General features: G+C 35.8%; 1 protein-coding gene across 2 annotated transcripts in view; it reads right to left on the reverse strand.

The window, feature by feature from the left end:
• Positions 1 to 14286, reverse strand: part of Cep97 (centrosomal protein 97kDa) — a 57291-nt gene that overhangs the window by 34992 nt on the left and 8013 nt on the right. For both annotated transcript variants that reach the window (XM_081769312.1, XM_081769318.1), the window contains exons 4-6: positions 10758 to 10859; positions 10229 to 10425; positions 7971 to 8054 (exon numbers count right to left, since the gene is read on the reverse strand). In XM_081769312.1, coding sequence (XP_081625438.1) covers positions 7971 to 8054; positions 10229 to 10425; positions 10758 to 10859 — 383 coding nt within the window. The remainder of the gene's footprint in view (positions 1 to 7970; positions 8055 to 10228; positions 10426 to 10757; positions 10860 to 14286) is intronic.

Consider the following 14286-nt stretch of genomic DNA (forward strand, 5'->3'; position numbering starts at 1 on the left):
TGAGTGGAATGAAATACATACGCAGGTTCGTAACATAATTATACACAAATTATTACAATTTCAGAACTATACATCTCTAACTTGAAAAATCAGTACCACGAAATTTCCACATGTTACAATCAGGGCCTCTATACGTCGTGGTATCGAATCAAACAGGGGCTGAATGAGTTCCTAAGGAATCAGGTGCTTGCATACGAACCTACAAAAATTCGACACTATCTGCTAGAGGACTCTGACGAACAAAGTACTGACCACCATATTCCACACATGTTCGATGAATCACTTATTAGCCGACATGTAGGAAAAGGAAGCAAATGTATATAATTCCACAATATATGTGATCGGGCGTCGTCCTCAAATATGTTCGAAATTTTCTTAAATTTCTCGCCTCGCCTTACAACTTCCCTTAGGAAACGGTTAATGGTAAGACTGCACTCTATGTGTAGCAGTCAATGTCTTGTGTTGTACTCAGTGGGGTCTCACATTGTCACACTTGGCATTCGGTCCCTATATCCCCCGACACGTTGGCTGATTGAAGTGGGACTCATCAAAAGCACGATCGTCTGTCACTAAGCAGGCCAGCGACAGTGTTCACGTATCCATTGTAATTCCGAATCAGTGCAAGCCGACGCACAGACGTACACACTCGTTCCATGTTTCTACATCGAGCTAGCAACATGGACTAAGCTGAATACTCAGTTTCGGCTGTGCAGACAAATCTTCTCATCCATGGTGCAATATCTACTGCCCAATACTCGCTACGTATGATTATTTTTGTCCATTCCTTGCACACACGCATCGCTCTCATTGTTACATGCAATGTACGCACATCCCTTTCGTGGTTCGAGTAGCCAGTTCCTTGGCCGACCACGCAGCGCCAATCAAACGGAACATAGTATCCTTGCTCACACGTTTCCTGCTTAATTAATCACGCTTCACTACGTAAGTGGTGTGTGAACCGCTCTCTCACGGTACTACTACGAGAACTGAACTAAGGGTGTTGGTTTACGCTGCACCATACCGATGAAATTGTGATCATTCATACATCATACTCTGGCATACAAATCCTGTGGATCTGGACACATTCCCGTTATTTCTTCTTGTTGCAATTTACACAAACAGCAGTACAGAGAGAGGAGGAAGACATCAGTGATAGATATAGTCAGTGGTCGAAGTAAGACGGTATGCGGTGGTGTGCCATACCGCCTCTGGTTTTTCAGTAATGAGGACATACCGTCTGGTTTTTCAGTGATCAAGACAATATTTAAATAACACGTATGTTGAGTCAAAATCATAATAAAACATATCGCCTCTGCTTTTTTTCCACTTCGAACACTGTATAGAGTGGTCAATTTGTCTTAAAACGCCTTTGTAACTTTTAAATTGATAGACAGGAACTCTGAAATTTTACAGGATGCAAATATCAGCAGGGGAACGTAGTTTAATATACTCTGCAATACCACCAGATAACCGTGTTGCCAAAGCAACATGAGTTGTATTTTTCAAATGCCACTATGTCAGATTATTACATATTTCAAATCTACATGTTAAAAGAAAACTTACAACTTCACATTAATTATTCAGTGAAACAAACTAAGAATACCCATCACATTCAAATTTCGTCAGTAATAACGCAAGAGAGATGGACAGGACCAATGCACATTTGAAGTGCAAATGCTATAGTCATGAATGATTATTTCGAATGAATAGGAAGAAAGTTAGAGGAATTGAAAGTTTGATTTTTTCAAATGACTTATTTCGAAGATACAAAATGCTTAGGTAACTATCACATTCAATTACAAATGGTTTTCAATAGACATAAAGATTATACCGCCGTTTACAGCAATGTGGTATTTCAAACTGTTTCGGATATATTAAAAACACGGGTAGAGACTGCTAATACTGTCCAAAATGAAGAATTTGTGGGAATTTTAAAAATAACTGTTGTTTTCCTTTGGTCCTGTAACATTACAGCAATAGTTTTATGTCGTCGTAATTACAAGTTATCACATTACATAATTTTAATTAATCTTGCAAAAACCTTTACAACATTCATTATATCTCAGGAATGGTTTGAGGTATCAAATTGCTGTAAATAGCATTAAGATCTTCACGTTTATTGAAAGCCATCTATGTGATTGGATGTGATACTTAACTAAACAGTTTTCCTAAATAAAGGCTTTCGAAAAATGAAGTCAATTTTTCAACCCTTCCCAACTTTGTTTCTTTATATTAGAAATTCGTCCTATCATGATCATTGTATTCAACAATAAGGCACTTACAATGTGCGTTGCCACGTCCATCGCACTGTGCTAGAGGGCTCCAAAATTTGGATATTTGTGATAGTGTCCTCAGTTTGTAGTATTGGATATTAAGTGTGGAATGCAAGTTTTCGTTTGACATGTAGAATTTAAATGTGTTATGACTTGATGTAGTGCAATAAAACAAAAAAAAAAAAAAAAAAACAAAAAAAAATTGAGTTGATAACACTGTTATTCTGATGATACTGGAGAGTATGGGAGACAAGGTCCCGCTGCCAATATTTTTAATCTTCAAGATTTCAACGTTTTCATTCTATTACTTTAAAGGTTACTATGACGTTTCAAGATAAATGGAGTATCCTGTATATAGGGACGGAAAGAAGAAGAAGAAGAAGAAAAAAAACAGAAAACAGTTTGTAATGTCCCATCCCTATATATCGACAACGATTTCTTACAATATAGGTCTCATTGTAGTGTGAATTATTAATTTTTCTTTGTTTTCTTCAAGACTATATAGCTATCCATTCCCTCTTCAGGATTCTTTTGTTCCAACTACCAACTATTTTCCACAAGAAATATTAACTGGTTATTCAATGATTTTTTTTTTTTTTTTTTTTTCATTTAGTCGGATTAGAAACAGACACATCACATTGTGATACAAGTTTATACAATGTTGTTCGGAAACAGATGGGCGGTTCCGCATTACACATTACTACTGAGTTTTGCAATAGAGAAAACATACATACATCACTCAAGTTAATAAAGTACTTACAAATTGTCGGCAAGTGAATACGCGCATGCTCGTATTCGAGAAGGCTGTGGACAATGGTAGTTCAAACTATTGTCGAAATATAGTGGCGAAAGCAGTCCGTAAACGAGGTACTTCTGGTGCTGGGTACGCAATATCCTAAAGCATGTTCGCATGTGGTAATGATGCACTACCGTAACGGATGGTTGCATGACAGGCCAAAGTGTTTTATTCAGACTGCAAGGTCTTAGTAGATTGGGATTGTAGCAATCGTCTATCCGTTACAAAAGAGCAGTGGAGTTAGTACTAAGTCTACTTGAAACTGAGTCGTTATTAGACTGTCCAGTTATATCCGCAGAAGTCACCGAACTGAGTGGCACGTCATGAAGGCAAAACTAATCATAAGAAATTGCGACATCTCACGGAAGTGCAGAAGAAGAACCGGTACACGATATCTCGGTTCCTCTACACAGATATTGCATCGGAGATTAATTCCTGCGAGTATTGGTGCACTTACGAGATCTGAATACGGCCATACAAGATCGAATGAAAGCGTTAATGAATGAATAGCACCAACAAGGATCATCGCGACAAAAAGGGCAAGAACCTAGCATGTTACACTGACAGTAGTGTACGACCACGAGTGATGCAGTGTTTGCAGCCGAAATGTCAACACAGGTACAACCAACGTTTACTCGGGCATCACTTGCGTACGGCTCAGCATCGCAAACTTCCGTACTTCCTGAGGGACATACTACCTTCCATTCTGCAAATACTTGTAGTCACCTAGAATTCCCTCGTAGCTATATACTAAGCGTACACGCCTTCGGCAAGCCTCGGTGCTGAATGGGACAGTAAAACTACAAATCAACCAACCAACTTATTATCACGTGGCAGACAGTGATCTAATTATTGACTAATTGGAACTACGAGGTCTTGAAACAACACCATATTCGCCAAACGTAAGCCCGTACGATTCTGATCTGTTTCACGGTTGAAAGAATTCCCCCCCTTCCCCTTTCTGAGTCACCAATTTCCAGATAATCCGTTATGCTACTAAGCAGTAGTGCAGTTCATCGCCGAGATCAACAAAAAACAATTTCGCCAACGAAATGCGACGGCTACCAAGAATTTGAAAAGTAGTGCAGAGCAACGCACGAGAATAAATTGATAATGTGATTCTTAAGGTCAACACACATGTCTACAACAGGGTGATATTTTTAGAGAACGGATGGATTTCATTTGGTCATACAGGGTCTACTGAGTTTCAATTTTGAAATTCCAGTATATTTGCAGTATATTCAGTGTAATTATCAGCAAAATTCCAGTACTTAATACAATGATTTTTTAAAAGTTCTTTAGGAATAATCACACTCTTGATGATTTCAGGTTTGTAATTGTTTCACCATAAAATGAATATTTTTTTTTAAATAAATTTAGTTAGCCTTGATTTCTTTGAAATACAAATGATTAGATATATGTAGCTGCTCATGAAAGCAATGAAATCTTTACACACATTAAAACTGGCCCTCAGTTTTCTATCATTGGGCATACTTCTACTGACTTTACCGACTAGTTTGCAGCCCTGTATACTGTACTTGAAACACTGCATATAATATAATGCTCTCATTGGTATTATACGTGAGATATTGGAGGAAAAAAAAAAAAAGAAAAAAAGAAAGAAAAACGGAAACTGAAAACAGTGTTAGTAGAAAGGGGAAAGTTAATGACTATGTGCAGCCCTAAGAGAGATGGCGGCACGTGTTAACGCCGTCACAATTATTTCAGTAACTGCACTTTGTTGTTCTTTAAAATAACTTTTTTCATGATCTGAAGCTCAATTTCACTACTTTCCTTTGACCGACAACCTCAATTCATGACTTTCAGGGCCCGTAAACACCCTGCTCGGAGACCCGATACAGTGAGCCAACAGCATTATTTGTATTATATAAATGTATTATTAATTTATATTATAATTGTATATATAATAGTGTATTATTCTATTCTAGTTATAAGATTGTTATTACACTGGAATTTTGGAGTTCAAAAATCCAGGACAGATTATAAAATATATTATTTGTATATTTCATAATTTTTCCAGTATGTGGATCAAAATTCCAGTATATTTTCAGTATTTCCAGAATCAAAATTAAATTCCCGTATAATTCCAGTATTTCAAATATTTCAAGTATCAGTAGACACCGTCACAGCATCTATAAAAATTGTTCAATTTTAATGCAATTTGTTGCAAATGACGCAGGAAGGATGAAAATTTTATGCATCATTCATTGTGAATGTCCGGTGTATGCAAACAATGTCGTAACCGGAAAACCGCCAAAATGCTTCAGCGCTTTAGAAGAAAAAGATGGAAATCCTGATCTAAAACATTAAAACGCCTGGCAACATCGGTAAATGACAATTTTCAGGTTCAGATGACCGATGTCACTACGAGACGCGCTAAGGCTGACGCAATAAGCAGTTTAGACCGATTTCTCAGTGAAATCTAACGTCCATATTGTTGTGTGTTGTGAGCTGAATTGTTTACCAAGTCATACACTTTGGATCTACGTATGTTTCTAGTGACAGCATACAGAAAAACTTATTCCATCATTGCCACGCAATGAGCATATCAGTGGAAGTATGATGTACGTGCACCTAAACAGGAGACAATATTGGCTCTGGTAAAGAAGTTGGAAACGATTGGGTCGCATTTAAAAAAAAAAGGTAAGCATCGATCGCGATGTGAAAGTGTTGTTGCTGATATCGCGGCTCGTCTTATGAGTCGCCAAAACAGTCTCTCCGACGTTTATCCCAGGAGGCGGGATACAGGCTACTTTACGTGCCAGGGCAACACAATTGTGACCTTACAAACTAACTGCTGTTCAGGAGCTGCACTACCAAGATCGGGATAAACGGGTTACCTATTGTCAGTGATTTCTTCACTTCATTACGCATATTCCAGACATTTTGCCAACGTCTGATTTACAGACGAAGCATGGTTCCACTTGTCTGACTACGTGACCTCTCGGAACATATGCACATGGGTATCAGGAAAATCCATGTAAGCTAATTGAGGTACCGCTCCATGCCCTCAAAATTGGAGTGTGGTGCCTTGTGTTCGCAACATAAATAACGGGATCTATTCTTTTCGAGGGGATAGTGAATAGAGCTCGTTATATGGATATTTTTAATGAATTTGTAAAAAACTGGACGACACTGAGCTAACAGAAGGTTATTATCGGCACGATCAGACCACATGCCACACGTCTCATGAAAGTATGGCCCTGATCAGCAGTTACTTTGCTGATCGGATCATCTCTAAGAACCTGTGGGTCATGTGTACCGTGATAGCCCACGAAAACTGGAACACTTGCGTGCTAACATCACAAGAGAAATTGGAAACAACATCCAGGATACACTGCGAGCTACTGTAAACAGGGAGCGACAGCTCGCCTGTGTCTAAGGGAAGATGGAAGTCATATCCACCATCTGCTTTAACGGTATGTGATTACCATCCTTCCTGTATAAAATTTGTATTCTTCAGCGTCATTTGCAACAAACCCCATTAAAAGCGATATTTTTTACAGATATTATGAAGAATGAAGTCCACCCCTTCACACACAAACACAAAAAAGCCAGTTTGGCGGTTTTCACGTTACCACATTGTTTGCATACAACGGGCACGACCACAATGAACAGTTCATAATATTTTCATTCTTCCTGTGTCATTTCAAAAAATAAATAAAATAAAATTGGACAATTTTTCAAGATGTTATGACCGAATAAAATCCACCCGTTCTAAAAGAAATCACTCTGTACATAATAATAATACGTGGTCTGCAAATATATATATATATTTTTTAAAGTGCCAGTACTTTATTTGCAGCCTACGTATTTCTTTGCCTGGTAGAATGTACGCAATGTGGCAGAAGCTACCAACTGGTATCAGTGAAGTTTCTGAAAACTCTATGACGTGTGTCTTTTTCAATGAGACCCTCAATTCTTTCAATACTTCAATGTCTGACACTATTTTTCTCTTGTGGCCAAGTAAAAGGCAAAATACACTGTTACAGATAATAATGAATTAAAAAAGCTTGGGTTATGTTTAATGTACCTCATAATTTTCTTGTGATTTACTTTTCCATGTTTAAGCAAAGTTAACGTATGAGAACTTTGCGCCTACACATGAGCGCAGAAATAAAAGTAACTTTGACGTTACTACAATTACTTACTTCAGCCATTTTATATTGTACATATAAAAATCTTTGGCCACTTTTCGATCCATATAATACTATTCAGTTCTGTCAAAGTTCGGAACCAATGAAATTTCATATTGTTCTTGTGAATTAGTGACTAAACATTAATATTTGTTTAAACATTACGATCCACAGATTAAAATAACTATAATGAAAATGAAAAACAGGTCAAGCAAGTGGGACTTCAAATCAATGTTTCACTACTTATTAACTGCTAGCTTTAAAAGATACAGGTTAGTGAACAGGGATAGGAGATATAAAAATATAAGTAGAATTTCATTGATACATTACTACTGGAAGTGTATAAGTGGTTGTATATAGAGAAATTATCAACAATGATGTACTTCTCTAGCAACATTGATTTTCTGAAAAGATCCGTGTTGATGATTGGAAATAACCTTTTGCTGAAACGTTCAAGATGGAATTATAATCTGGTCATTTTGGTAAGCGTAACTTTGGCATGTTTCACAATAATCTGAATCGGAGTCAACAAATCCCATTACAAGATAAACTTGCAAAAAATTATTTGTAGTTACAGAAGCATACCATAAGCAATTTATTAATGTTAAATAACGCAATGTTATTTTTCTTTACCAAAATTTTACAAAACTCTGCTATGTACTATGAGCAGCAATAATATAATTTAGCATTTAGCATTATAAATAAAAAAAGCTCATTAATTAAAAAATATGTGAGTAGCCTTACCTTTCCTTTACGTTAACAACATACCCATCTATAATCCTGAGGTTCATGCACCAGTTAATAACAAATGGTCTATAATCAAAACCACTAGAATTAGTTAAGAAAAAATTTAAAAATCCATGCACACAAGCCTGCCATCTTATTTTATGTTACATAACTAGTCAGGGAATATAATTTTTCCTTAACGTTAGTTGAAAATATATTATGTTTATGGATGATTTATGTAACAGTACGACTTTAAAACATTCTATCCTATGTTATACATACGCGAAGCTCATTTTCTAATGAATAAAGAATTCTACCGAAGTCTATAAACAACTTAAGTGGGTTAATTACAACGGTAAACCCGATTTCGAGTAGTGTTTTAGAACTTACACTGAATCGTTTTGAAATTAAATATTATTTGAAAATAAATGAAATTTATTCTTTAATTTCACGTGCTCTGTTGCACCCTATTGACTATAAGAAACCAACGATAAATGCAAGTATATACAATGCTTATATCATAATAGAAAGAATCACTGAAATATGAGTGAGGGTACTGCAAGAAAACTCATAAGCACGTGTGGCCTGAAACTAAACAAACCAACACCAATGCTATATAGGACGTGAACTTACAGCTTAACATGGGATAAGAAACCATGAGCTTCCACCGGGAATCGAATACGAGTCTCCCGGATCGAAGGTGCGTATGCTAACCATATATCCACAAGAGAGTCCACTGTCAACATTAATGCAAGGTTTCAAAAGTCACATTTGCAGAGCTTGAAACAATGAATCTAGTAGGTAAAGAGATAGTAAATCTACGTTTTATTTTATTTTCGTGCAAGTACGTTTCCTTACTTTCCTTAGCCTCTGGTAATTTATTATTTAAAGTTTCTCCTGTTGGTAATTTAAAAAAGAATCACAATTAATTCTTTCATTTCATATTTATAGGTCAGCGCAGAACATAACCACTGCAAGTTTCATATGTAACACACGTCTTTGGAATCCAAAGGATGCCGGGAGAACTGGCGGAAATACGTCACGACTATTCCTGATATAGTTCTCATTAAAAGTTATCTGTTGCACATGATTTTACGGTAGAACTTTCAGAACTAACAGAATTTTAAGATTATTACATATATTATATATGAATGCATTCATCTATACGATATGCATAACCATTCAACTCATCAATCAAAAGTTGGACTGGAAAATAATTTTGTATAGTGAACCACTTTGAACGACGTGATTGTTGATGTGATATTAATCGAGTTAGAAAGGGAAGACAAAAACCTTTTCAATACGTTTCGTACGAAGGATTACGTTATGTTCGACATATCGAAAAAGTAAATTGAAACGTTATATTTCAAAGTTCTCAGTTTAAAATTAACGTACAATCTGATGAACGCAAAAAAGTGTATTTATAGAGGTTCGGTTAGTAATAAGGAAGTCACAAGTTCCCAACTAAGAATCAAACCTGGGACGATGAGTACTAAATTTAACCATGCTAACCATTACAGAACTTCGGAACCGGGCCATAGCTACCATTCACATCTGACTTATTTCACTCATACTCTGAGAATAATGAAATTTTGCCACACACAAAACAGTAAACTTCGACTCACGAGAAGATATCATACACCTTTTCATCTACCTATATTTTCTCACTATTAAAAACAAGCATATATTCTTATAGCAAAATCGTATTGTAAGCACTCAATCCCTATGTAGTTAATCTCTAACTATTCTAACTATTACTGTTCTAACTCTAGCAAAACTCTTCTTTCGAAATAGTGATTGGACGCTTCTGAAAGCTAATATATATATTTAAAAATAAAATTTAGTTTTCAAAATCTTGCTAATTTTGCTTAAGACAACATTGAAGGAAAAGTAAATTTACATGAAGAAAAGTTCAAATACAGAGACCAGTCTCGTAAGAATTACAATGCGATTGATCACATCATCTTTAGACAAAAAAATACACAGCAACCAAGAATAATTCATCATATTTGATATTCAGACCTCGAATTTAATCTTCCTTTAAACTGTACTTAAGTGATCCGTTCTCTTTCAAAGGCACCTTCAGTAGTGTTTAATATTCATTCTTTTCTTCATGTGAATACTTCTACCTTTCATTCGAACCTGCTAATTCTCAACTAAATTCTAATACATGCACTCAACGCACACTAAAAATGTAATATTCACAATTCGCCACAAGAGGCACATTCACAAATAACAGATTCGTGTTATACATCGTAAGTTTAATAAAAGGATACATACAATTTCCTGTCATCATGACACAGGGATTATTCATGATCGAGAACTCTTCCAAATTTGACAAATGGCTAAGGTGAGACACTTCATTTAAATCAATCATTTGATTACCATCTAACGTAAGAGTCACCAAACTCAAAGGCAAGTACCGTTCACAAAACTGCAGAGTCGATATTTTATTTCTATGAAGATAAAGTTTCTGCAAAAGTAATAATATTTTCATCATATTAATTGACTGATATAGTAATTACTATCGTTGAGCTTAGGTAGTTTTCTACATCCTCATTTGAAAAGTAGTTAAAGACAGAAGACATATCTCATCATCATCAATTAAAAAAAAAAAAAGGTAGAAAATGAAAGAATGCAATTAAAATTATCAAAACAAAATATATTCCTGACCAACTGAACTGTGGTAAAACATTGTTTCTGAACTATTGTAATCTTTTCAATTAATTCTCACAAGCAAACATATCCCGTTATCATTAATAACGTGTGCTGTTAAAAAGAATAAGAATAGAAACGTCTACTTACTTTCAGATTCTTCAAGTGAGATATATCAGAAATTGACGTGATACTATTTTCAGACAGATCCAACAACTCAAGATTGACATTAGTGTTCAAATGATCTATACTCTGCAATCAAACAAATAGAAAAATATATAACTAATGGCAATTTAGCATTGCACACTGTAATAAGGATAATAACAATACATTTACTCACATAGATGGTTATCAGAATAAAGAATTACCTGAAAAAATCCCACATTAGTATGTCGTTGGACTACCTTTCCCCCTCAGAATAACTCTAATGTGATATGGAATGGAGTAATAGAGGTTGTGAATGGTAACAAGGGAAATATTTCACTATCCTGTGTACCGCGCACCATTCAATTGTGTGAGAGGACAGAGGTGAAAATCTCCGCTGAAATTTTGTCTTCAAACCGGACCACAGATGTTCAATTATGTTCAGCTCCGAGGTCTTGGCGGCACAGGGGAGGTGTTCAACTTCATTTCAATGTAGCAACAGCTCTAGCTGTGTGAATGGTTGCACTATTATCCTGCAATATCGCATCACTGCCAGAAAACAAAATTTGGACCATAGGATGCACATGGTTCCCTAAAATGGTGACGTAATCACAGCAATGACATGACGCGAGCACAGAAACCAATGAAAACCAGAATATCATGGTCCTCACTGTTGTACAACCTCCCATGTTTCACGGTTGGACGGAGACACTGCAGGTCATACGTTTCTTACGGCATTACCACACATAACACGGCTCGTGGTTTGAAATAAGGTGAACAATGACTCGTCCGACCATATCATACGTTTCCAGTCATCAGTCATCTATGCTGCAAGTTCGCAAAGTTATTGGTGTCGTGCTAAAGCGATATGGTTATTTAAATTCTCGACTCACAATAGCCGTTTATGGCTTTAATAGAACACACTGAATCTCACGATAAAATGTTTCTTCAACGGAGAACTAGATGTAAGCAAGATTTTATACCAAAAACAAAATGTTGTGTTTGTGTTTCTTGGTTTATGGTACTCTTCTTGCCTACCAGATTGAATTTAGGCAACCAGTAAAACACATATATACGAACCAAGATGTATACCTTACAGGTACTTTGTCATTTTGGTTAGGCAACCAACATGACATTCGGGACATCGGCAGAGTCGGATTTACGGAAGTGCAACCTTGTGCACGTACACAAGGTGGTAAATTTTTGCAGAGTACCACTTTCATAATTCTATTTACTGCACAAACTGAAATGATGAAACCTCGTCTACTTGTAATATTAAACGAAGTAAACTGAAATAAAAATACACTTGAAGAATCCTGACGGTTAATGTTGTTAAACGGTAGTGGTAGTACACGTAGTACATAATGTAATACACGGTGGTAAAGTTTAACGATCGATAATGTCAGGTGTGTCACGTGCGGTGTAGCCTGTAACAGTAGCATATATCAGGGCACTAATGCATCTGCCGGCTCCACCCCCATCGCCAACGCACATCCCACTCTTGGGTAATCTGTCACTGTCATTACACAGAACGCGCACGTATCTGCAATCTGCAAATTTGGGAGGATTATACTCAGGGTGGATTGATTTAAATCAGTCTGATTTAAATCACGATTTTAATCAAGATTTAAATCACTTGATTTTTAAAATAAAAATCGTTGATTTAAATCAAATTCCGAAATGAATTAATTTAAAGTGAAAGTAAGTAAAATCCCGTTTCTCTTCTGTTATTTCGATTATGGAAGATAATAATCATAATACAATGAGACTCAAATGTATGTAAGCACAGTATGAAAACGAGTATCATGTAGGAAACGATCAGGGAAAATCCCGTTTGTACGGGTAACGGGTGAACCCTGCTTTCTTCTCTTTGCAACACGGGGTTTTAAAATTGCTATTTCAACGGGGAAATCACCATGGACATTTAAGATGAAAACTCTTTTGTGTCCACGTCTATTTGTTTGTTTCCAGATAATAGGGGCGTATTTAGAGGGGTCCGATCCCCTCTCCGAAACAAACAAACAAAAAAATAGATTTTAAAATTTTGGGCGAAATTTATGTACTAAATACATAGAAGTTCCTCGGGATCGTAATACGACAAATTTTGGATGCGTTAAAATATCGAATAATACTTTTGATAAAGTGGATACTTGACCCCATTGCAGAACATGCCGCGATCTGCGATGTGATCACAGAAAATTTGCCGCGCCTGTGCAGGAAAAATTGTCAGAGGAAATAAAATAGCCAACAGAAAAGTATAAAAACGTGCCTGCTATGTATAGATATCTTAAATGCACGGACAACTAGCATTTGAACTGTTTTTCAAGTCACATAAAGCATATTTTTAACAATCACAAGTGTTTCTTCTCCTGGAACTGATCATCTTGATTTTTTTATTTTGAAATTCCTGCAGGGAATTCGTGTTATTATTCAGTTCAAAATCTCTTATCGTTGCGAATTCTATCGAGGAATTTGAAGCTTAAAACATATAAAACGATAATGATGCCTTCGGAACCAAAAGGAACGGAAATGAGGAATGGCGAAAACTTCATTATGAGGAACTGCATAATTTATACCATTCACCAAACATTGTTAGGGTCATCAAATCTTGGAGGCTCAGGTGGGCAGGACATGTAGCGAGAATGGAAGAAAGTAGGAACGCTTTCAAAGTTTTAACTGGAAGTCCAATCGGAAAACGACCATTAGGAAAACCTAGGCGCAGATGGGAGGACAATATTAAGATGGATCTCGCAGAAATAAGAATACAAAATAGAAACTGGATTCAGTTGACTAAGGATAGAACTCAGGAGAGCTTTTGTGAACATGGCATTGAACCTCCGGGTTCCATAGGTCATAGAGTGAGTGAGTTAATTTTAGGCGAAATGTATGTACTTTATACTATTTCGTGCCGCCAGCTAGTTCCAATTGTTTAAAAATATGCCCCTGCCAAATATCAGTAACTTTCGTGAAAAGAAAAGTGCCATGTTGATATACATTGCTGTACTTTTTCCTTAATGCTTAAGAAACATTGTTTGGGATTGAAATAGGTTAACGATTGGTAATAATTCAAAACTAAAACCCAATACTTTCACTTAAATGACATAATTAACATTTAATACTAATTCCTAATGTTTTTTCTTCAGTTCGCGACTTGTATTATACGAAGAAAAAGATTTGATTTAAATCAAAAAAATCGATTTAAATCAAAAAAATCAACAAAAATGATTTTTTTGAAAAAAATCATGATTTTTTTCCACCCTGATTATACTAGAAGTTGTAACACATTTATTATACAGCTAATTTGCCAAAAATAATATTCTGTGATGTAAACTTCTGATTTTTATTCTTGTTTCAATGTTTGGGTTACTTTAATAAGTTTAAGAACTTAACGGTAATTTTCCTTTAACTTTGAAGGATTCTTTTATTAACATTAACTTACACATGCAAACTTAAGTCTTCTATAATTTTCAAAATACTGCTCCTGCTATCTATGCATTTTACCTCCTACACTAATTCAATACTAAAAACACAATTC

The sequence above is a fragment of the Thermobia domestica genome, chromosome 1 (assembly GCF_964235325.1).
Source record: "Thermobia domestica chromosome 1, izTheDome1.hap1.1, whole genome shotgun sequence".
In the NCBI taxonomy this organism is placed as follows: domain Eukaryota; kingdom Metazoa; phylum Arthropoda; class Insecta; order Zygentoma; family Lepismatidae; genus Thermobia; species Thermobia domestica.